The sequence below is a fragment of the Mixophyes fleayi genome, chromosome 3 (genome assembly GCF_038048845.1).
Source record: "Mixophyes fleayi isolate aMixFle1 chromosome 3, aMixFle1.hap1, whole genome shotgun sequence".
NCBI classification, from domain to species: domain Eukaryota; kingdom Metazoa; phylum Chordata; class Amphibia; order Anura; family Limnodynastidae; genus Mixophyes; species Mixophyes fleayi.
Genome location: NC_134404.1, coordinates 305,252,531 through 305,276,589, shown reverse-complemented (window position 1 = coordinate 305,276,589; position 24,059 = coordinate 305,252,531). Strand labels below are relative to the sequence as shown.

The window sequence follows — 24,059 nt, the reverse complement described above, 5'->3', positions numbered from 1 at the left end:
TAACCATCTGCAGAACAAAGAAAATATATTTAACCAGGGTTGGGCCTTGTGGCTCTTCCTACAAATGCAATCCTCAAACACACATCAGCATAAACTAGATTCCTACGCGAGACCCTATTAAATTAAATAATTGTTATTCCATGCAACTCTTGCAGCAAGATATGCACAAGGCTTCACTAATGAACAATGTCTCTATTCCATAACGTAGTACCCATATGTCAAACACTAAGGTGGCGACCTCCTACCTGTCATCCCCCACAAACACTTTTCTACAAGTTTTATTGTTGTATTACTGAAAATCTTTGGATCATGTTTAAATGTATTCTGTAAATTTTGACAGTTGAAGTTTGTATCGAATAAATGTTAAATAAATAAACCAAATAAATAAACGTTGTGTTGGAAACTAACTTTGCCTTGCATGTATTACTTTCTGAGAAATTTCATAGCAGTGATCTACAATTCAATAGTTATGTTGTCAAACTTAATGGTAGATGTTTGTGGATGTGACTCATGATTGTGGATGTAATGTTAAAATTTAGAAATGGATCTGGAAACTTGCCACGTTAGCTAAGAGACCATACTTAATTCCCAGAGAATCCATTATGTTGTTCATAAATATGATTAAGTTACTTCAGTATTATTTTTAAGCAAAAGGTTTGAAAACAATATTTCCATGCACAAATGTTCATTATCCACTTTCTAAACTGTGCATATAAAATATAACCTGTGAAAGAAGCAGCCTTGGAAGCATTTGCAGATCTTCCCCCCTGAACAGGGCCAGCATTATGAGGCTATCAAAGGTGATCTGCTGCATCGTCTTAACATCATCCCCTGAAGCACAACAACAAAAGAGATTTGAAGCGTAGTGCCTCCGACACCTGCTCTGGACTTATGGGTCAATTATACACTAATTTCCAACAGGATTCGGGGTTTGAAAATGAATATCCTTGAGGGTCTAAAAAATTTGATGACCCCGGAGAAGTCTCTAACTCTGTGCCCAGCAGATGTGAAAAAGGATGACATATGAGAGATGAAACAGCGATCCTGTGTGTAGCTAGATCCCAAGCGAACCCAAAGGACAACCAGTCACTGTGGTTGACAAGCCACCTGTGGGATTAAGAGACACAGGGACTGATGTTACCCTTGTGCGTCCAGAGCTTATGGGCTCAATGGACATATTTATTGGGAAGACAATTTCTGTGGAAGGGGTGGGAGGTGGTAGTCTGGGTGTACCTAGATTGGGTTGAGTGAGGGGGATTCAAGAAGTAGGGGTATTAGACAATACAAATGTCTTGCGTGGTACTGATGTAAGTAGAATTTTTGCTCAATATGTTTTCAATGATATTGCTGTTAATTCTGCATTAATTCTGCTTAACTAACCAAGCATTTCCCAACTGGGGGTACAATTTGATGGGAGAAAAAGCAAGAGGAAAGTGTGTATTGCTCTGTACTAAATCCAGAATTGCCTAAATTGTAACAGGTAAAGTGGGGTTCCCCATAAATGAGTAAGTGAAAGGAAGGTTGTCTCTCAGCTGACATTTAAAAGGAGACCAAGACAGTGCTAGCTGTGAGGGTGACACCAGCCTTAACCCCTCAAATACAAAGGAATGTGTGGCAGGGGTAGTGTATCATGGTGCCTGGGAGCGGACTAAGCAGAAAGGATGACAGGGTGGAGTATAAATTCTTCTGTGCCAGAAATACTAGGGGGAAGAAATGTGTTCTCTTACTTAGCCCCCAAGAGGAGACTCTGATAACAGTAGATATGAGAGGTTCATAGGGGTGTGACCCCCACCTTAACCCTGTACATACTGTGGAACGTGTGGTAGGTGTAATGTGTAACAATGTGAGTGAACCCTCTGGCTGGGATGTAGGGCTGAGGGTAAATATGGATTTTCCTGTGCAAAATTTGGGCAATTCCCACATGAATGTGTCTAGGGTAGGGTTTCCCAAACCCAGTCCTCAGGGCTCCCCAACAGTGCAAGTTTTCCATATCTCCTTGCTGGAGCACAGGTGTATTCATTACTGACTGACACATTGTAACAGATCCACAGGTGGTCCTAATTATGTCAGATGTGATCCAGAAAACTTGCACTGTTGGGGAGCCCTGAGGACTGGGTTTGGGAAACCCTGGATTATGGGAAGGAAGGTTTTTTCTCAGCTGTCCCGTAAGACAGTTGGGATAGATACAAGATGTTTACAGGGGGTGACACCAGCCTTTAACCATTTAGAGTCCCACAAGTCAGTGCTGAATACAGGTGTTGCAGCAGAAGAAGACTCAGGAAGTGGTAAATACACATGACTTGTTAGAAAAGACTTACAGGTAATAACAAAGCACCAATTCATCTATAGCAAAGAGGGGGATTTAAATTTCCACTTGTAGTGGTGAAAACATGCCAACCTTCTGGGCAGGCTAAGGAGCCTCGGTCAAACCTTTTTGTTAATCAGGGGGGATTTTCCCTACAGAAAGTCTTAAGTACAGGTACATGTACACACCACCACACAGAGCAGCAGAACAGGCAGCTCTCAACCTCCTGTAAGTGTCCCCAGCTGCTAAACCAAAGGGGGGGGGGGGGGAAGGGTGGGAGACAAACACCACTTTTAAGACTCTGGGAAGTCCTGCAGATAAATCTCCCACAGGAAGAGCAGGTACAGCAAATGGCATTGTGATATATACAGCAGTCTTGGGTAGGTGTATCAACCAAGGCAGAACTGGGTCCATATTTATCACAGAGGAAACCCAACAAGATTAAAGCAGGCCGATCTACAAGTTGGATTAATGGCTTTGCATTTCATCATCATCTATTTATAATAGCACCACTAATTCTGCAGCACTGTACAGAGAACTCACTAACTTCAGTCCCTGCCCCATTGAAGGTTACTGCCTAAATTCTCTAACATATACACATTCACAGACTGATAGAGACAAAGGTCAACTTAATAGCAGCCAATTAACCTACTAGAATATTTTTGTAGTGTGGGAGGAAACCGGGGCACCCGGAGGAAATACACTCAAACACGGGAAAAACATACAAACTCCACACAGATAAGGTCATGGTTGGGAATCCAACTCATGAACCCTGTGCTGTGAGTTCTAATTTAAAGTTCTAATTTAGCTCTATCGATATTCTGGACACATGATAGGCCAAGAGTGGCACATAAAGATTGACCTACCCTGCAAAATTTCTAAAGTAAGATTTAATCCTTTCCTATTATATTCTGTGGGACAATGTTGATTGTCATAATCCACCATAAAATGTGAATATCTTTTATTATACAGTATATGAGATAATGTATGCCCTAAAGGAAATCATTAAAAATGTCAGAAATTACTGAGCAGTTCCACAACATATAGAAAGACACAATATCACAGGCCAGACACTTGTATGCAGAGCAGAAAAATCTGGTGTGATTTTTAATATCTATAATAACTGAGAGGAGTTGGTTGTTATGGGCCATTCCCCATCATACACAAGTTTTCCCAATGAATCACCAATTATGTCAGTGATACATCTTTCCTCAGTAGAACATAACTGCTGCCAAATATGCAGAGAAGTATATTTCTCAATGAATCAGTACGTGTAGAGTAGTGTGTAACCGTATTTTACATTGATTGAAAATAAGAAAAAGAAATTAATTGAACATGGAAATTATTAGTAACTCTTGAAATCTTAATTAAGATTCATTCGAATTTTAATTAACGCACAAGTGAATGGGAATATTACCTTAAGTGATATGTAAATTATTGCTTTAGTGATAACAGAACAAGCTGATTTACATGGAAGACAGACCAAATTATACGGATTAATCTAATATATATAAGCCTAGCGGCGTGTGTTAGTCTGTGTGTGAAATAAAAAAAACAAGCTGCAGCGCCACCTGCTGGGCGGAGTTATACACTGACCTACTAAATTCTTAGCATTATCTAATATATAAAAGTAAAAGCTGTGTGTGTGTGTGTGTGTGTGTGTGTGTGTGTGTGTGGAAAAAACTATTTTCTCAGAAAGGACTCATCCAATTGACCTGAAATTTGGTATACTGACATTATTTGACAAAAAAATTAGAATAGTGAAGTCAGTTAACTTCCATCATCCCCCCTTCCCCCCTGTTGGAGGGGTAGTAAAGGCTAAATTTACGAGTTGAGGGGTCAAACTCATTTTCGTGAGGTAATTTTACCTCATGAACACACATTAAAAAGGGCGCTTGCGTCGGGAAGTAACGCTCTTCCCCTGAGGAGGCCTGGGCTAGGCCCAAATGCATGACAAGAACCTTTTTAACACCTTAAGTAGCTTGATTTGACTAGAATGCATGAGTATCATGCACGGGTTAACTTGTACAGCATATTTTCCTTAATGAAATTAGACTATATTAGTAGTTACCGGTTTAATGCGGAGCTCGTCATCCACCACCTCAAGTATAGCATGGCTCCTAGATATTCTTTTATCTGCAATCTAGAGCAAAAGGGTATGGTCAGATACGTAGAAAAAAATCAAAACAATCAACCTGGAATCTGAACATTATAAGAAAAATAACAAAAACACCTTTTTATAAGCTATGACCTGCAAAGAAAGGTTTTTAATAGTAACATTTAAAGGAACTTGACAAAAGTTTTTACTCTTTAAAATCTCACCAAACAGCAAATCAATAATCTAGAATGCATAAATATAGATTTAAGCAGGTAAGGGTTTAATGACTTAACTTGCAACTTTTTATATAATGTATTTTAGATTATAGGTTACATTTTTGAATGTATTTATTTTTTACACACAGACAATTGTACTGAAGAAAACAGGCAATAGGGCTCATTTGGAAAGTGAAGGAGTGCAAACCCAAAAGCACAAATTCTGCTTTGTGAGGTCACATGCCTAGTTTTGTGCAAATGCACCGGATGTTAAACAAGAAAAATGCAGTTGCTGAAGAGAGGAGTTGATTGTATCGGAGTACGCATTGCTAAGTAAGGATCAGAAGCAAAAATGTACCTGCTCTTGAATCCAGGTAAAGAAAGCAAAATTTTTGTTTAATGCCCAACTCTGTCCATGAAGCAAAATTTCCTCCACTATTACCAGCTCAATTTAAATAACTATTTAAATTGAGCTGATAATAGTGGAGGAAGTGTATTTAGAGAGGCATTCCCAGCTTTAAAGGTGGGCACAAAGAATTGTTCTCCCTGATTTTTCTACTTTTGCAGAGGTGGTATAATTCTGAACTTATTCTATATTTGTAATGGGATGCATTTTCTTCTTCTTTTGAATTGACCTTTTTTGCGGAATGAGAATATTGGAATGATAAAAAATAGGTAGAGATGGCGCATTTTTAGTGGGATCCTTCCTTTGAAAAAGGATGCACTGCCATTTCCATTCTGCAAAAAAACACTTACATTTCAATGGGACACATTTTATGATACAAAAGAAAGCATCATTTTCCTATGGTCTAACATGCATATGTTATGAATACCATCTTGAACTGTGTAGTATAACTTAAATTGCATAACTAGCTCAAACAATCAGAATGAATAGAGCTACAGAAAAATGGAGGCCGTTAGTGTTTTGTTTTGTATAATCATTATATTTTTCCCAATGGATCTTTATGTACACAAATCAATTTGCTAAAATATGACTGGACATTGTGCTTATTAAGTATTTTATGCAAGAACTATTATATATCAAGTTGGATAACATCTGTATCCCAAATAAGTGGAGTTGGGACAGAAAGTGAACAGTGTCACTGACAAACTCACAGGAGGTGACGAAACGCATAGGGCGGGTCGGAAGAAGTGTTGATATTGGGCTGGTGAGCACACAGAGAGAGGCTTATAACACAACAATCAAGATTACATTGCCAGAGAAAGGCTAAAGGTGATCTGTAGTTGAACTGTGTTCAGGCTATACACACAGTACACAGCATTGATGAGTGAGATGCCAATAGATATTTTAATGTACGGTTTTTAATCTTGTTATATTGCCAGAAATAAAAAGGTGCTGTGCTATCCTGTGCTATTTTTTGTTTCATCTTTCAAATTCTGCCCTGTGAGGCAGGGCTAAAAGGAAGGAGAGCAGCAGAAGTTTGTTTTAACATGGACTAAGTCCAATTGATATTAAAGGACTATTTTTTTTTAGGGTAGTGCAGTGAATGTTTGTTCCAGGTTACAATGCATAAAACCGCTAAATAATTATATTATGTATTATACCATCTATGTTTACCACACTGTTCTACATTATGTGCAAAAATGTTATTAAGAGAATGATACAAAAACATTTAAATCATCATCATTTATTTATATAGCACCAGCAAATACCGTAGTGCTTTACAATTGGGAACACACAGTAATAAAACAATACTGGGTAATACAGACAAAGAGGTAAGAGGGCCCTGCTCGCAAGCTTACAATCTATGGGACAATGGGAGTTTAATACATGAGGGAATGTTGGTCCGGGGGTCAGAGGGTTGTTGTCTTGTGTGAACTGTGTAAAGCGTGGTAATTGGGTAACCTAGAGAGGTTAAGAGGATGGTTGAGGAATATTATAATCTGGCTTGAAGAGGTGGGTTTTCAGAAAACGCTTGACGGTTTAAAGACCAGCGGAAAAAGTCTCATTGTGCGAGGGAGGGAATTCCACAAAGAGGGAGCAGCCCAAAAAATGTCTTGTAGCCGGGATTGTGAGCAGGTAATGAGTGGATGAGATGGTCCATTAATTCTCATTCCAGGTTATTGCAAAATCAGAAACAAGAGGAGAATATTATTGCAGCTCTTCAGCTGGGCAGGAGTTTGATTATAAAACAGGCATTGGCCAACACAGTTGTTGTGGTGCTACAAATTTCAGCAGTCCCACAGGTTGTCTGCTCCTAACATACTAAATTATTAATAGGAATCTACTGCTCTTGCACAGAAGTACATAATAAAAGGAAGAGATCAATGTGCACTGAGCAACACCTAAATATTTACTTCTCGCTGTGTTTTCAGTCTTTGTTTTTCCAACCAGCCTTATCAATGTTAAAACTTTGAATGAAGTTTCTGTGCTGTTGCCTGGAAACCAAGAGATGGGAGGTGAGTGCTCGTTGCTGCTTCCTGCAACTCTTATTGTACAGACGGGGCACGCTGACTGCTGAATATGCATTTCTCTGCCTGAGATATGAGCCTGATATGCTGCTTTTCAATTTATCAATGGTTTGTTTTTAAAAATAACCAAAACACCTTCAAGATGTAATGCACACAGAGAATGTTTGGAAAATATTCATACAAAATGATTTTTGCCTGAGAACTGCCAATAGCAGTATAAACCCTGGAGAAGAGGATCGGACGACTATTATATAAAGTGATGCAGGTCTGTATCCCTTATCGAGGTTAGTTGCAGGATTAAGCCAAATTGTAGCTGGGAATCTCATCCACTCCTTACGTTTACAGACTCCGGATAAATCGCACAACACAAGATATAGACATGAAATGGTCCAAAGAGTGGGACGAATTTTTCACAGCAAAGTGATACAATGTAATTAATATTAAAAGATGAATGATTACGCACTATTATTCTTGATTGTTATGTGAGACTGTGCGTAAGGTCCCACTCTCCCATGTTATAAATGTGAGATTACAGAATAGGGGTTTATTTATCCGAGCCCTGCACAAAAAATGTCTGAAATAAACCCTGTAACAATTGTCCAGGGACCTGGTTTATCAAATAAAAAAATGACAATCTTATTTGTGTCCGATATCTAAACCTGAGCTCACTGCAATGAACTGGAGAATGAGAAACAATTGGAAACAATTATGCTACAAATATAAGCATTAACACTTATGAACAACAAAGACATCATTGGAATTGACGCAAAGAAAAGAAAAGCAAACGCTTGTCAGAAAGTTTGTGCACAGGTCCATTAGCTTGCATTATTTTTTGAGCGGAAACCTTAATTGTATTTAAATAGGCTTTGAGAATGCAAATGTTAAACGTGTAAAATGACCAGCTACATGCATGACCATTACACTTAGAAGCTTGTATAATAAAACAATCTCATGCAGTTACAGACACGTTCATTGTTCTAAATGTGTATAATTATTGTGTCGATTTTAGAATTGTGTAAAGCTCTATGGCTTTCCCCTATAGAACAATGTGTAGTTAAACTAACCCTTTTTCAGGCACTGCCAAAATATTATTCCAGGTAAAACACTGGTAACGTACTACTGTGTGCTCATTAAAGGCTCAGCAAAAGCTTTTGAGAATTTTACACCAAATCTGTATGAAACACCTGTGTCTCACATTACATGTGAAGATAAGATTCATCACTGCAGGAGCAGGAGACTGCTAAACTTAATTAAAATCCAGTTTGAGGAACAGAAGAAATGTAATCTGCTATTAAAGACCATTCTCATAGAAACCTGGGAAATAAAAACAACTGGGGGAATGGGCAGAGGAAGGTTGGATTAAAATAGAAGTGATTCGGGTATGTGAAATAATTATGGAAATTCTAATAATTTTGTTCCTGACATCAGGGGCAGTTAATTAACTGTTGTTGAACTACATCTTGCAGCTTGCTACGCCAAGTGTGACGGCTGCTGTAAATTTTCAAATGTGTGAAACATTAGGTGTTGTAAAAAGGAATCAGATATGTAATATGCTACACAGGCAAACCATTTATTTGTATTGAAATTTTAAAATGGGCTCCAAAGTATTACACTTATAAAATGGTATATTTATGTATTTACGCATTTTGATGAAACATTTTGAGCTGCGTGATTGATGTGTCAGAAGCTATGCATGACCGTGTTACTATAATGGCTGCTTATAATATATACCCCAACATTTCACCTAGCCAGAAAGAGACACTTAAATGTACCATAGAACGTACACAGCGCAGCTAGATTGTGGTTTGACAACACTGGATGAGCGCACTGAAACCAAAGTAGGAATTGGGACCATTGATCCCAATAGCAGAGCACATTCTCATTACTGTGGGTAAGCTGCAGGTATAAATCAGGAAGGAATACGGATAAAATAAAACTGCGTGTGCGGCACCGGTAACACTGTCAGCTACAGATAACAAAGTTTTACATCTTGCGGACAATCTTTATTAACATGAATGATTATCATTGTTCATGTAAATTTAGGACATAATAGGAAATGTATTTCTTGGTGTTAAACTGGAAACTACTTTTTAAGGAGTACAATTATTAATGATAAATGGTCATTAGTATATTTACCTCACTATTAGACCCTCAGTGTAATAAGGAGAACTCACTTACACTTTAGCAATCAGATTGATGTCTGTGAATTTGATGAACTGATGACATCACTTAGGAAATGTCACTGGTTTGGCATTGCCCAAGGCAATGATAGGCTGCATACTCTTGAATTGTTCAGCCCATTAATCTGCTGCCTCCAATGAGTGCAGGATTTGGGTTGCTCTAGGTAAAATAACTAGGCATATGTTATTCTCCATAAATAAAAGAATGTATTATCATATTTACCTTTATTAACATGAAATAAGAGATCCTGGTTTATACTGTATTTTGGCTCCCATAGGGCCCCTTTTTGCACCAACTCATTATCTCCCATCTTTCACAAGTCTTAGCTCTCACTGGTTGCAAATCTAAACTTTATATGGTCTGTATATAATAAATCCATGAATACAATTTTGCCCTAACTAAGCACATGTTTAAATGGCTTTAATATATACATAATTTATTATATAAATTAGGAAAAACATAACCCTGCACTTCTGCCTATGTGACCTGTTCACAAATCTAAGTCGGTGAAAGGGAGATTCAATATTGTTTTCAATGTAGCAAGGACATTAAGAATAAATCCACAGACACCAATAGAAGAATGCAACCTTGTGTTTATGAAGTCCAGTGCTACTTGTTGCTCCCTAACAACATGAAATTATGTAAAAAATGAATTGGGTTGGACGCAATGTCAGTGCTACCTGTAATAAGAGAACATTGGCAGTGGGATAAAGTTTCTATTTCCTTATACTTCTTGTATTCGTGATCTCAACACCACAGCACATTTCCTGACTGAATGGAAATCTCATGATAAAAATGAGTTATCGGATATATCCTAGTATTGCTATATCGAGTACTATCTTGATCTAAAACAGTTGTAATGTCAGTAACTGTCAGTTCTCAAAAGGGAGTGCCAATACAGCCTGTTTGACTCATAAAGGTCTTCCAGAGTTTACAAAAAATAAAAAAAGGGAGAGAGAGAGAGAGATAGAGAGAGGGGGGTAAAGAAATAATACAAAATAAAAAAAAATGAAAGAAAGAATTTCCCGTCATTCTCCAAAATAACTCCCTGATTTAAGCCCATGTCTGGCCCTGTGTCTCTGTCAGGTCAGAGAGTTAAGGAACCATCCACTTCCCCATTTTCTAACAAGACATTTGTTTGGACACATCCTTACAATTTACATATTAATTCACATATCAGTGAATAATCCTGGGCACAGGATAAGCCCACAGAAGCATTTTTAAAAAGGCAAGAGATGTTGTCTCTGCCAGGCCTCGTTTCACATGGACGTGTGAGGAGATAACATCAATTTCCTCTCCCCTCTCCCATTCAAACCCCACACTCCACCACATGGCTAAGAAGTAGTGATGGCATCAAACAACTAGGTCTATTTATAACCTGGAGCTTACCCACACTGTCAGCACTGAGGACATGGGAAAGCCCCAGGTTATAAATAGACCTAGCAGTAGTATTACTCTCATTACTCGGCAGGAGTTCTTAATTCCAAATGCTAGTACAGTGTTAAAGGGCTTTTTATTTTTCCAAACACAGTTCCTGTGGACTATATGTTTTTCACAAGCTGCAGGAACGCTTGTTTTTTTATGGACATGGCTTTTCTTTTAGGTCCAAGATGCTAAATCAAGGGATTTAATTTTATGGATATGGACAAGCATAGATTACAGATTAAGTACCTGGATGTTGGCAAGTATTACAAGGATGGATGTTTTTATTTATTTCAAATAAAATTACTTTTAAAACGAGGTGTGTGGTTTATTTACATTTTAAACTATTATATGTTTGGTGTGTAAGATTATATTATTGAAAAAACTTTATAACATTATAGTTTAAGTGAATCTACTATTTCATACATATATAACTGCATAGTGTTTATAGTTTTTACACTAGCTTGAACTATGAGGGTTGTATGTTAATTAATGTACTCTAAAGGACTAATAATATATTTAATACACTCTATCCTCCTTTGTAAACGAAGATCTCCTCGATGACTTAGGGGATATATTATCTCATATATAAATGTATTTTAAAGCTCATTCAATTTAACTCTACACATGGTGTTCCTAACATAGAAGAAAATCCTCTTAAGGGAAATACTTAATAGAGGAATACATAGAAAGCTGTTAAATAAGATGAAATATTAACCCAATTACATGAAAATACGGCATTAATAATTTCCTCAGTGAGCTTATAAACACTGCCACATAATTTGAATAATCAAAAACTACTGTAATATAAATAAGGTTAAAAATATACTGAGGATAATGTCACAAATGTATATAAAATCGACGATATTGAGATAATCAGAGAGCAGTAAAATATGATTGGATAAAGTTAAGTCTAATACACCTTGACATCATATTCTCTTAAAGAGATTTGATACTAGTTTTAGAATAGGCAGGTTTGATATTGGCTGGAAGTATAAAGCAAATAATTGTCATAGAAGGTATGCGGCAAGACATTTGAAATTGAATGTTTTAAATATGCATAAATGGTTATTTAAAAGATACGCTATCACCAGATGCTAGCATTAAGAGTATGCAATTACTGGTCAATCAAAAATTTCAACAAAAATACCCCAGAGAACACAAATTTTGGATAAGGAACAAACACTCCATCTCACATGTATTTTGAAGTATTGAATTGTCTAATGTGAAGCATGTGTATGAAATCAAAATCTAGGGAATAATCTTTGCAGAAGAGTTTAACCCTTTCAGCGCCACCAATAAATATAGTATTTACAGCATTGTCTGCCCAATGACATTTGCAGCTGAGGGGTGGAGAGAAACAATAGTTGTAGGTTATAATGCTGCCTGAAAAATGCTACTTGCCAACTGTTAGTATGTAGGAGCGCTTTCGCTCCGTTTCCTGTGGTTGCTATGGCAACCGCTAGTTTTCTGGAGGTCTAGGAGGAAACCGGAAGTGTGGCAGGACGCCAATGTCCGATTTGTGCTACTGCAAATGCCCAAACCTCAGAAACCAGAAGTTCAGCTTTTCGCGCCACACTTCCACTCAGACAGTATATGGGGACAGTCACAGTCTAGAGAGCTGTGTGGCCACAGTTATATAAGTCATTAAAATGCCCTCATATGTGCACTGGAGGCTCCCTACTGTATGCCCACAGGTATACATAAGAGGAGAGTCTTGTGCCAAAACAACAGACTGCATGGCTGTGCAGTACATACAGAGTTCTGCCTGCAACTGCATCAATATATCAGCATTAGACTGCATCACCAACAGCATATATATACACAAGTGTGTACTGCATATAATCTCTATTCCCTGATTGCTGCAACTGTTGTTACTGCTGAATACCTCTGTACTACAAGCATCTGTGAGAAACTGCATTCATCTGTTGCTATCATCTTTAAGTAAACAGCAACCTGTTTAAGTTACAAAAGCGTTGTGGCTTAACATCCACATTAACACCACTGAACACCTTTAGTAACATCAGAAGATATAACCAACACCAACCAGATCATGTTCCCCTTTTCAACCCCACAGTAAAAAACATCTTAGAAAAAAATTATGGTTTTTGTAAGTTGTCAGTTATAAAAGCTCCCAGCAAATGCACTGCAGGAAGTAGGAGTATTTGGAGGACATTTGGATGCCATAGGCTGGTAAACAGTACTATGCGGGTGGCACAGGCTGGTAGAGAATGCTATGGGACCTTTCAACATGCAGCTCAACAAACCTTTAAAAAAAAACCATTTTCCTGGCTTGCAGATTGTTTAATAGAAAATTGCTGGCGCCTAACTTTGGCCATGCCTCCTAACTATTTGATCAATTTGTCCAGTACTGTTGCAAATCATACACTGGGAGACAGTTACTTGATGGTGTTCTTAACCTGCTGGAGATGTTGGCTGTAAATGCCCTTTGGTACGCCAGATCACACAGTATATCAATCTCTGGGATACTACTGGGCACTATGACAGACCTCACTTCAAAGATCGACAGAAATCTTGGTGACATTCTGGGTCTTAGAAGAAAATATCCAGCTCCCTGAAAAATTACTTTTTGAACATCCGTACAGAACAAGTCGTATTGAATATCGAATGTGAAATACCGTATTTCCCCATGTATAAGACGCACCTTTTTACCCCAAATTTTGGGTCAAAAAAAAAGGTGCGTCTTATACACTGCAAGCGCTACTTACCTGATTGAAGAAGTCGGCATCTGGTGTGAGGAGTCCCCGCTAATCAGCTCCAGCGTGTCCACCGTTACTTTGCAAAAGAACCTTCAGGTCCTGCAGGCGCCTCCCACAGTCTCGGCGCTGTCAGTCACGTGACTGACAGTTCCGATGATCGCCGCTGCAGATTCCTCCGTGTTTCCCTGACAAAAGCTGCACAGTCTTGTTGACATTAGGCTTGGGGCGTGTCTACGTGACTTGTCTCTTGTCAGCAAGACTGTGCAGTAGCGCTCATTGCCTCATTTTGGTCTGAATATGTAAGCTGCTCTAGTGAATCTCAACAAATTACAAGCTCCAGTCTGCTCTGTGACAAATGTAGGCTCCTCCAGTGTGCTCTGTGACAAATTGGAGGCTCCTCCAGTGTGCTCTGTGACAATTGTAGGCTCCTCCAGTGTGCTCGGTGACAAATTGGAGGCTCCTCCAGTGTGCTCGGTGACAAATTGTAGGCTCCTCCAGTGTGCTCTGTGACAAATTGTAGGCTCCTCCAGTGTGCTCGGTGACAAATTGTAGGCTCCTCCAGTGTGCTCGGTGACAAATTGGAGGCTCCTCCAGTGTGCTCTGTGACAAATTGGAGGCTCCTCCAGTGTGCTCGGTGACAAATTGGAGGCTCCTCCAGTGTGCTCGGTGACAAATTGCAGGCTCCTCCAGTGTGCTCGGTGACAAATTGGAGGCTCCTCCAGTGTGCTCGGTGACAAATTGCAGGCTCCTCCAGTGTGCTCGGTGACAAATTGGAGGCTCCTCCAGTGTGCTCGGTGACAAATTACAGGCTCCTCCAGTGTGCTCGGTGACAAATTGGAGGCTCCTCCAGTGTGCTCGGTGACAAATTGCAGGCTCCTCCAGTGTGCTCGGTGACAAATTGGAGGCTCCTCCAGTGTGCTCGGTGACAAATTACAGGCTCCTCCAGTGTGCTCGGTGACAAATTACAGGCTCCTCCAGTGTGCTCGGTGACAAATTGGAGGCTCCTCCAGTGTGCTCGGTGACAAATTGGAGGCTCCTCCAGTGTGCTCGGTGACAAATTGGAGGCTCCTCCAGTGTGCTCGGTGACAAATTGGAGGCTCCTCCAGTGTGCTCGGTGACAAATTGGAGGCTCCTCCAGTGTGCTCGGTGACAAATTGCAGGCTCCTCCAGTGTGCTCGGTGACAAATTGGAGGCTCCTCCAGTGTGCTCGGTGACAAATTACAGGCTCCTCCAGTGTGCTCGGTGACAAATTACAGGCTCCTCCAGTGTGCTCGGTGACAAATTGGAGGCTCCTCCAGTGTGCTCGGTGACAAATTGGAGGCTCCTCCAGTGTGCTCGGTGACAAATTGGAGGCTCCTCCAGTGTACTTTATGTAATACATCTTTTTTTTTCATTTTGGGCCCCAAAATTAAGGTGCGTCTTATACATGGGTGCGTCTTAAACATGGGGAAATACGGTAAATCTGTCCCACTCATTTATCAAGAAAGAATCCTTTTACTTAGTGATCATATATGGAATGAGTGTTATAAACGGTGCACCCCAAGAGCATATCATATTGGGACAAAAATAAAAGAAATTACAGAAAGTTCTTTTTTCTTTCTTTCATTTTTGTCCCACTATCCAGCTCTCCCCAGAGTTACCAAAAGGAAACCCTAACTGAAGTTATTTTAAATGCATTGCATAAATTACTTTTTCAATTGATGGCAATTTTTATTGCCATCAAAACTGAGGGGGACATTTGTTGATTTATAGCAGCATGTAAAATTACTTCACGTGTTGCGGGGGACTCTGTAGACAAATGGTTTGGCTTTAACATTTCAGTTCAGCATTTCCATGTATTATTTTACATTCATTTTAGGCAATATTCTTTGGCGGATGACCTTAGATCATATCTTATGGCTCACTTCTTATGTTAGGCATTTCCATTGTACAATAATCTATGCTACTACAGTGCTAATATTGTAATCAACTGGATTGTATTAATCAGTTAAAAAAGGTAAAGCACTAACCAACAAAGTGAGAGAAGACTTAAAATAATGAAGGACATATATCAAAACTGGTGCAAATGAAAAAGATGGTGTCACCCACAGCAACCGAACAAATTTTGTTTTTATTTAATTATAGAATTGATTGGGATTTTATGCAACACAACCTTTTTTCTTTGCTTCAGTTTTCATTTATTTAGCTTTATTTTTGTAACAAAGTTCTAATAGCATGCTTGCAATAAAGGAAACATTTCATCACGCATTACTGCATTATTTTTACTGCATACGTTTTATCAGATCGTAGAATGTAAGTTCTCACAGGCTGGGTCCTCTCTCCCTATTGCCTCATGTCTGTCTATTGTATACTTGCCCGCTTCTAGTTTTTTTTAATTCTGGGAGATCCCAGAAGGGCGCATGGCAGGGACAGTCGGGACTCGTGACATTTTGGCCCTGCCCCACTGCAACAAAATTTTAATTTTGAAACAGTGGCAGAGCCAAAATGACACGATTCCCCGTGAATGGCGTCGTTGAGGCTTACATCCTGCCCACTTTACTTGGAAGTGGACAGCATGCAGAAGAATTGTCTGCTCTGCCTGGAGTCCGGCAGAGCTACCCGAAATTAGGGAGTCTCCCGAACATTTCGGGAGTGTGGTCAAGTATGGTCTATTGTCCATCTTCCTTATTTGTCCTTGTCATATGTTTTGCTACATTGTGTGCGAGTCCATAAAATGTTTTACTCGCACTCATTTATGCTTCTTAAGCTGGGTACACACTACAGAAATTTCGACCAACTTTTTATGCAGAGCGATTTTACATGCGATCGATGATCCGATCACTCGGTCCATGGACTGCATACACACTACCCTTGTTTAGGACGATAAAGGGAAGAGCGGACGTCCCTTTAGCGACTTTTTACAGCCATGTTGTCGTGAGCAATGACTGTAATTTCGTACTCAATGTTGTGGATCGGTCGGAAGTTTATACACCCTACACAACGGAAACGAGATTGGAACGAAAATATTTAACGGTACGACCAACCAAATGAGGCGACAATCGTCCATTTGGGCAGACTTTCGACCATCGTGTCACTGCACACACTGACCTGACTTTTAAACGAGCGGTCGTATGTCGGCTGTTTGAGCCGATTATTGGATGAAAACAGTGTAGTGTGTACCCAGCTTAAGCTGTAAAGCTAGATACAACTACAGGTTTTTCACCCATCACACGATAAATGACTGTTAGGTCCCATATCGAATTAGTGCGTACGCTCCCACAATCATGTTTTATTGCATCAAAGCACATCGTATTGTTTGATTTGAGTTTATAAACGACTAAAAATCACTAACAACGATTTCAGAAAAATTCTGAAGTGTGTATGCACTCACGGCCAGCAGTGCAGGCATATTTCTATGGAGTTTACAGAGTCACAATCTTTTTTAGCAGATGGCTATGAAAGATGAAAGGCAACAGATCTGAAGGTAAATCGTGTAGGTGTGTACACATGAATCAGCATGCTCATCGGGACTCAAATGTTGGTAAAATCGTTAAGGATATCTCGTTGGGAGAAATTTTCTGAAGTGTGTACCCAGCTTAACTGTTTTCATGTATTTGTGATTTGACTCACTGTATTAGTTAGGTGTTATCTGTGTTCGTATAATTGTCCAGCAGGACAAATTCTGAGTTCCAAATAAGTAATAATAATAAATCGTAGAGACCAAGGTTTCTCAATATTTTGCACCCTCAAACTGTATAGACCAGCCCTTCCTCCCTATGAATTCAAAACTGGCGGCCAGCGTACTAAGCCGACCTCCAATAGTGGCGGCCAGCGTACTAAGCCGACCTCCAATAGTGGCGGCCAGCGCACTAAGCCGACCTTACTGTGCTCCCCCTTCTCCACCAGACACCTGATCAACAAAGAAGCATGTGTTTATAACAGGGGTTTTCCTTTTGCCCCTAAACTAATGCAGTAATTGAAATCTGATCATGTGACATCACTGAGGCAAATACAACTCTTTCAATAGAAAACTATTTTAGAAAAATGCATGATCCTGGAGGACACAATAAAAAGAAAAAAAACCTTGTGAGCCAACAATAATACTGTATTCTAAGCCCCTAATACAGCAAAGTAAAATTAAATTAAATAGCACAGCCCTACAACACAATATGCCTACATCAAATAAACATTTATTGCTAGAGAACTGAAGAGACAGTGTTAGTCAACATAAAGTGTCCACATTAGCAACATTCTTTGTTCCATATGACATTTACTAACTCAGAATACAGCTTGACAATAAAAGAAGTGGAACAATTGTTATTAGTTAAAGCCATAATGTGCATTACTAGACAATATAATCACTGACTGGTAAATTATGTAATATTTTACATTTATTTCTGAATGTACGTCAGACAGACATGCACATATAATAAGGATTAAAACACCAAAAAATATAAGAAAGGAATGCATGAGGCACAATCACATATCACTAAGACAGTAACTATATACAATATCATTAGCCTTTTTATTAGAAATTTCAGTTACTGAGTTACTCTCTAGTGTGTGCTGAACATATTTATATCACTAATCATTCATAACAGAGATTATTCTGCACAATGTTATCTATATTGAGTGGCTACAAAAAATTAGTCCTCTTTGGAAAACTGACTAATTGACTGTTTAGGGGGTATTCAATTGACGGCGGGATTGCCGAAAATCCCGCGCTCAAAAAATATTACCGTTAATACGGTAATTTACTCGCTGAATTTCAGCTCGCAGCTCCGAAATCCAGCAAGATATTACCGTATTAATGGTAATATTTTTAGAGTGCGGGATTTTAGGCGATCCCGCCGTCAATTGACTACGCCCCTTTAAGTATTATATATAGCCCTCTTAAATTAAGACTGGTAGAAGCACCTTTATCTTCTATTACAGTGGTGAGCCTATTTGGGTAAGTCTCTGCAAATCGAGACACTTTTTGGGCAGGGCTAAACGACTCCAGTCCACCTCCAGAGGCCCCCAGCTCTGCTCTTCTGAGCTCCAGCCCATACAGATGCCAAGAAGAGCAGAGTGGGGGCCTCAGAAAGATGATCTGGCATTGACGGGCCCCCCTCTCCTCCTAACCCAGAAGCTGCCAAACACAGCAGCAGTATTTCCACCACTGGTTTCTAGGCTTTGACTAGGCCACTCCAGAACATTGTCTATTTGTATTTGTTGTTGTTGCTGTTTAAGCCACTCCAATGTTACATTTGCTGTATGCCTTGTCCTGCTGGAATGTAAATCTACTCCCACGTCACAGGTGTCTCTCTCTCTCTCAAAGACAGCAGCGGGTTTTCCTCCAAAAGTTGTCTTTATCTTACTACATGCATTTAGACAAGCTTTCCAGTTCTTTAACCAGAGAGACTTATTTAATCTCACTGCTTTACTTCACATTAGGGGAAGTGATCTTCGCATGAAGCGAAGTGTTAGGCTTGAGCCAAATACCTAGCGCTGAGGCCAAAAAATTGATATTGGTCTTATCCTATCATAAATTCAAGAAATCTTCTTATTGCAAAGCACCAATCAGGGTAAGGATATTACTTTTTCTTGATTTGTTTTGAATGTTCTTTGATCTTTATGATGGAGCTCTTCTTTGGAAAGGCACTAACCAAGTGACAACTCTCACAAACAGGTATAGATTTGTTTTTTTTATTGCACACAGGTGGACTCAATTATTATTATTGTTTGTTTGTAAGGAGCCACTAAGTGTCCGTAGTACTGTACATAGAGGATGGTAATAAACAAAAAAAGAACATACACAGGACATGGCCTACAGGGCATTACAGTAAATTATGTACCCTGTAGAGCATAAGACAAAACAGGAATTGGCATACTGAGCAATACAAATGGAGTACAGTAGATTAACAGACCACTAGTGCTAAAGAGGCAGAAGTGGAGGGCAGGATACTAAGAAGCAAAGAGTGGATGGGGAGAGAACTAAAGCAAGCAAGGAAGGGGAGAGAGAAATAAAGCAAGCTTTACCTGTGGCCTAGAGTGTGGACGCAATTAACAGGATTAAAGCCAGTGAGGAGGGGAGACAAGGGAGAAGATGAGGAACTAGAGTAGGGTGGCTGAGGGCAAGGTAACAAAAGGAGAACACGAGGATAAGAGGAGCTTACAATCTAGAAGAGATGGGCAGACTAACAAGGCTGGGAGTAAGGGCGAGGGAATTAGAGGTCTGGGGGATTGTCATGAAACGGGGTGCTACTGGACTGAGAACTTTTTAATCATCATCCGTTTCTCCCAGTTTAATGTACTTTTTAGTCCTTGGCTCAGTCGGTATATTATGTGTATTAGTATTGCATGTTATTAGGTACAGTTTACCCTTGCCATTACCAGCAATTTTGTATGTATTAGAAATAGAAAGAATATTGCCATATTGTGTGAAAATAACAGGACCGCAGAAGTCATTATGCTTGTCTTAGCAAAGGTAATTACCATTTGTCTCAAATGCCAATTGTTATGAGGTGTGGCATAGACCTGGTTTGTAATCAGAACAATGCCTGAGTAAATTGACATAGTTAGCTTGCAGCCAATGTTAATTAGCCAAGTCAACAGATAATCAGAGAGGTAATTAGGTTAGAACTTCTAGATGATATGCAATGTGCCTCCACAGTAATATACTGGCTGAAATAGCATTGGGAAATGTATTAATATGTATCAATATAAATGTTATTATATCAAAATGTATCACAGACTCAGATTGTGCAATGTTGCAGATACAATGTGTCAAATGTCTTGTTGTTTCACATAAGCGTGAAGTCTCATTCCTTAATGTTATATTGTAACACTTTGTTTAGTGTATCCAGCCAAATAACTAATCGAGTCAAGCCATTCCATTATATAATCAAGGTAACGGAGACTGTGGGCCCGAGTCAATAAGGAAAGTAAGGCAAAAAAAAAAAGGAGTAAATGTTCTCTGGGACAAACCATGTTACAAATCAAGGGGTGAAAATTAGTTTGTTATTTTGCAGATACGTAAAATACTGATTGTTTTTTAATCTAGCATACAAATACTTGCTAGCTTTATTTTTATACTGATATTAAAAGTTGATCTAGGACATGCCCTACCCCAACTAAAAATCTGTCCCCACATTTGAAATTTATATCCCCCTCCAATGCAACATGGTTTTGCCTAAAGTTACTACTTTTTTTATGCTTTGCTCTCATTAATGACTCAGGCTCTGCATGTCTAACAGTTAAAGTGTCCTCTGTTAGACCCCTGCTGTAAATGGGGAGGATTGAGACATTGCACCCTACTCCCTGTGCATGCAGCCTAGGATAGAGGTAGAGCAGAATGCCAAGAGAGCTATTCTAGCTTGGAGGATCCTGGTGTACTGGACATCCACAAAAAGGACTTTGGGCCAGGCATCATGGTGCTGCTGGATGAAACCCTACCAGGACAGGGTCTATGTGAACTAGTTTCCCAAGCTGGGCAACATAGTAACTGTCTAGCTAAAAGGTAGTGGTAATATTGCAGAAGGATAAGACTCTGAAAGAGACTGAGATTATTACTTTGGAGTGTTGACTACAAGAGGCTGCTGGAGGATACATGCTACCATTATCCTGTATCTTGTCAACGTCTTGTGGTGTTGTGCTGTCGTAATAAAGCCTTATTTTGGATATACTCTAGTCTACCCGAGTGAGTTGAATCCCACAGAGGTTAACTGCCACCCCAGCTAAGGGTGGTATCCTCACAGGGATGAAAAAGAGGAGGTGGTGAGATTAATAGAGGGGAAAAGAAAGAGGATGAGGAGAAATAAAACTGTTGAAGAGGAATCAAGAAGTGGTAGGTAGTGAAGTGCAGGGGCTAGGATAGACAGAGGAATGGTAGGGTTCCCTGAGCAGGTGGGTTTTAAAGGGACCATTTGAAGATGTGCAGTCTAGAAGACAGCCTGATAGAGTGAGGGAGACAGCACAGGAGAAGTCCTGAAGGCAGGAATGAGATGAGGTAACCAGGTGGCAGGACAGGCAGTGGTCATAAGCTGACCAAAAGGGGGCGAGAGGGAGTATGAATGGAGAGAAGGTCGGAGACGTAAGGAGCAGTGGAGTTAGAGAGGGCTTTGTAGGTGAAGAGTTTGAGGAGGATTCTGTAGCGGAGGGGCCAGTGCAGTGCTTGACAGAGGGGGGAGGCAGATGTAGTCCGAAGGGAGAGAAAGATAAATCGGCAGGACCATTGAGTATGGACTGAAGAGGAGCAAGACAGTTGTGGAGGAGGTTGCAGCAATCAAGGCAGGAAATACTCAAGGTGTGAATGAGAGTTTTGGTGGCATCGATGGAGAGGAAAGGTCTGATATGAGCTATATTGCGGAGGTGAGAGTGGCAGGATTGGGCGAGGGTTTGGATGTGGGGGCGAAAGAGCGAGGCATCGAGGATGACACCCAGGTATTGTACTTGTGGCAGAGAGGAGATGATGGTATTATCAATGATGATGACAAGAGTGGGAGGAGGGAGACTATAGAGGAAGGGAAGACAATAAGTTCAGATTTAGACATGTTGAGTTTAAGGAATCGATGGGACATCCAGGAGGAGATGGCAGAGAGGCAACAGGACACTTTAGAGGATGGAAGGGGAGAGGTCAGAAGAGGTAGCTTTGAGTGTCATCGACATAGAGGTGGTGCTGGAGTCCCAAGAAACTGACAAGTTCACCCAAAGAAGAGGTGTACAGGGAGAAGAGCAGAGGGCCTAGGACGGAGCCCTTGGGGACACCAAAGGGGAGGGACAGGGAGGAGGAATGCGATGTGGAAACGGTAAAGGAGCAATTAGAGAGATTGCTAAGGGTGTGCAACAGGAGAGGGTGATCAACTGTGTCGAAGGCTGATGGTAGATCCAGGAGGATAAGGAGGGAGTAGTGGCCTTTGGATTTGGCAGAAAGAAGATCATTAGTGACCTTGGACAGGGCTGTTTCAGTGGAGTGGAGGGGGAGGAATCCAGATTGGAGAGGATCCAGAAGGAAGTTGTCGGAAAGATAGCTGGAGAAATGGTTGTAGAAAGTGCGTTCAAGCAGTTTCTAGGCAAAAGGGAGGAGAAAGATGGGTCGGTAGTTGGACAGGATGGTGGGGTCAAGGTTCATTTTCTTCAGGATGGGTTAGACAAGTGTATTTTTAAAGGAAAAGGGGAAGATACCAGAGGAAAGGGATAAGTTGAAGAAGTGGGCAGGCAGTGGGCGAAAGGGATCTAAGGTGGTGAGAGGGAATGGGATCAAGAGAGCTGGTAGAACAGGGGTGGGCAAACCAGTCCTCAAGGGCCATAAACAGTTCATGTTTTTTGGATTTCTGTCTGTAGAAACAGCTGGGATAATTACTGACCCAGCCAAATAGATTAACTCAGCTGTGCATGATTAAAGAAATCCAAAAAACATGAACTGTTTATGGCCCTTGAGGACTGGTTTGCCCACCCCTGTGGTAGAAGGAGGAGAGGACGTGAGTAAAGACTTCCTCAACCGAGGTGGGGCGTAAGAAGCACAAAGGATGATGGTTGGAGGGCAACACAGGAGGGTGAGGCTGGGGGGCTATGAGAGAAGTTGGAGGAGACTGTTTCTGATGGAATCTATTTTGGTGGAGAAGAACGTGGCAAAGTCAGTGGCAAACGGTGGACGGGGAGGGACGGGAGAGTAAAGAGTTAAAAATAGTGCCGGGGGTTAGATGACAGATAAGATGAGAGACTTGGAAGTAGAATTGTTTGGCTATTATGTGACCTCGGATAACAAACAGATTTAATCAAGGTGTATATGGATCTTAGGAAAGGTGAATATTTTTGTAATAAATATAATTATAAAATCAATATTATTTGCAATTTTATAAAAAAAAAAAAAAGCTTTAGATCCTTTCTATTTAACATTACAGAATATTTGTGTTGATTAATGGTAATAATTCTATTTTGATTCCATGATTCTGAAGAAAACAAAAAAAAAAAAGGGGTGAATGCTATTTATAGCCACTGTATGAGTACTTGTACTGTAATGAAAAAAATAGGAAATGTCAGCAGTAGCACTGGGAGCATTACTCTATGCATAGTCCGACTCATACTGCTGTATCTAAGTGACAGTTTCTTTGGTGACTGTGAAGATTTAAAAGATAAGACTTTCATGTTTAGAAAATGCCAGTAGTGCCTCGATTGTCCCTGTGCACCTGTTACGGAGTTCATTCTCTATTATAATTGGAATATTAATCCCAACACCGATGCGAAGTTCATATAACAGTATTACATTCAGGAAGTATAATCAAGCTGCAGCACTTACAGACAAGAAGGGTCCTCTTCCTATTACAGTCTCTCCTTTGGGAATGGGGTAGGTCCCACTCCCATCCGTGGCCTTCAGCAGGTAACCTGACATGTCACACAGAGACCAGGAGCCCAGGCTCACACCGATGTAGTCTATGACAGCCGCTCTCCCGACACCCGGGAAACACAGGCAGAAGAATATAATATGGGAAAACCTCTCCACACTGCAGTGTGCAGCCACTTCCTGGTACGTCACGTGGTGCTGTATCCACCAATGACATGCGAGGGAGAAGTCCTCAAAGTAAACAAGAGCTACGTGATGAGAAAGTGCTGCTGTTCTCTCAGTCAGCAGATACCTCCATGTGTAGTGCAGGGCACCTCTGCTTTATGCTTTGGTTTCAATTTAAAATAAAAAAATCTGGTCTTAATAATTATATTATGTGAGC

At 40.2% G+C, this 24,059-nt stretch overlaps 1 protein-coding gene across 2 annotated transcripts in view; it reads right to left on the bottom strand.

Annotated features, from left to right (window-relative positions):
- Positions 1-23,859, bottom strand: part of APLF (aprataxin and PNKP like factor) — a 178,552-nt gene extending 154,693 nt beyond the window's left edge. The window contains exons 1-2 of one of the 2 annotated variants that reach the window (XM_075203933.1): positions 23,633-23,859; positions 4,377-4,448 (exon numbers count right to left, since the gene is read on the bottom strand). In XM_075203933.1, the coding sequence (XP_075060034.1) occupies positions 4,377-4,448; positions 23,633-23,725 (165 nt within the window). In that variant the 5' untranslated portion in view covers positions 23,726-23,859. Of the gene's footprint in view, positions 1-4,376; positions 4,449-23,632 lie in introns of those variants that run through there. The other variant, XM_075203934.1, reaches the window with a different exon arrangement.
- Positions 23,860-24,059: the final 200 nt, after the last annotated feature.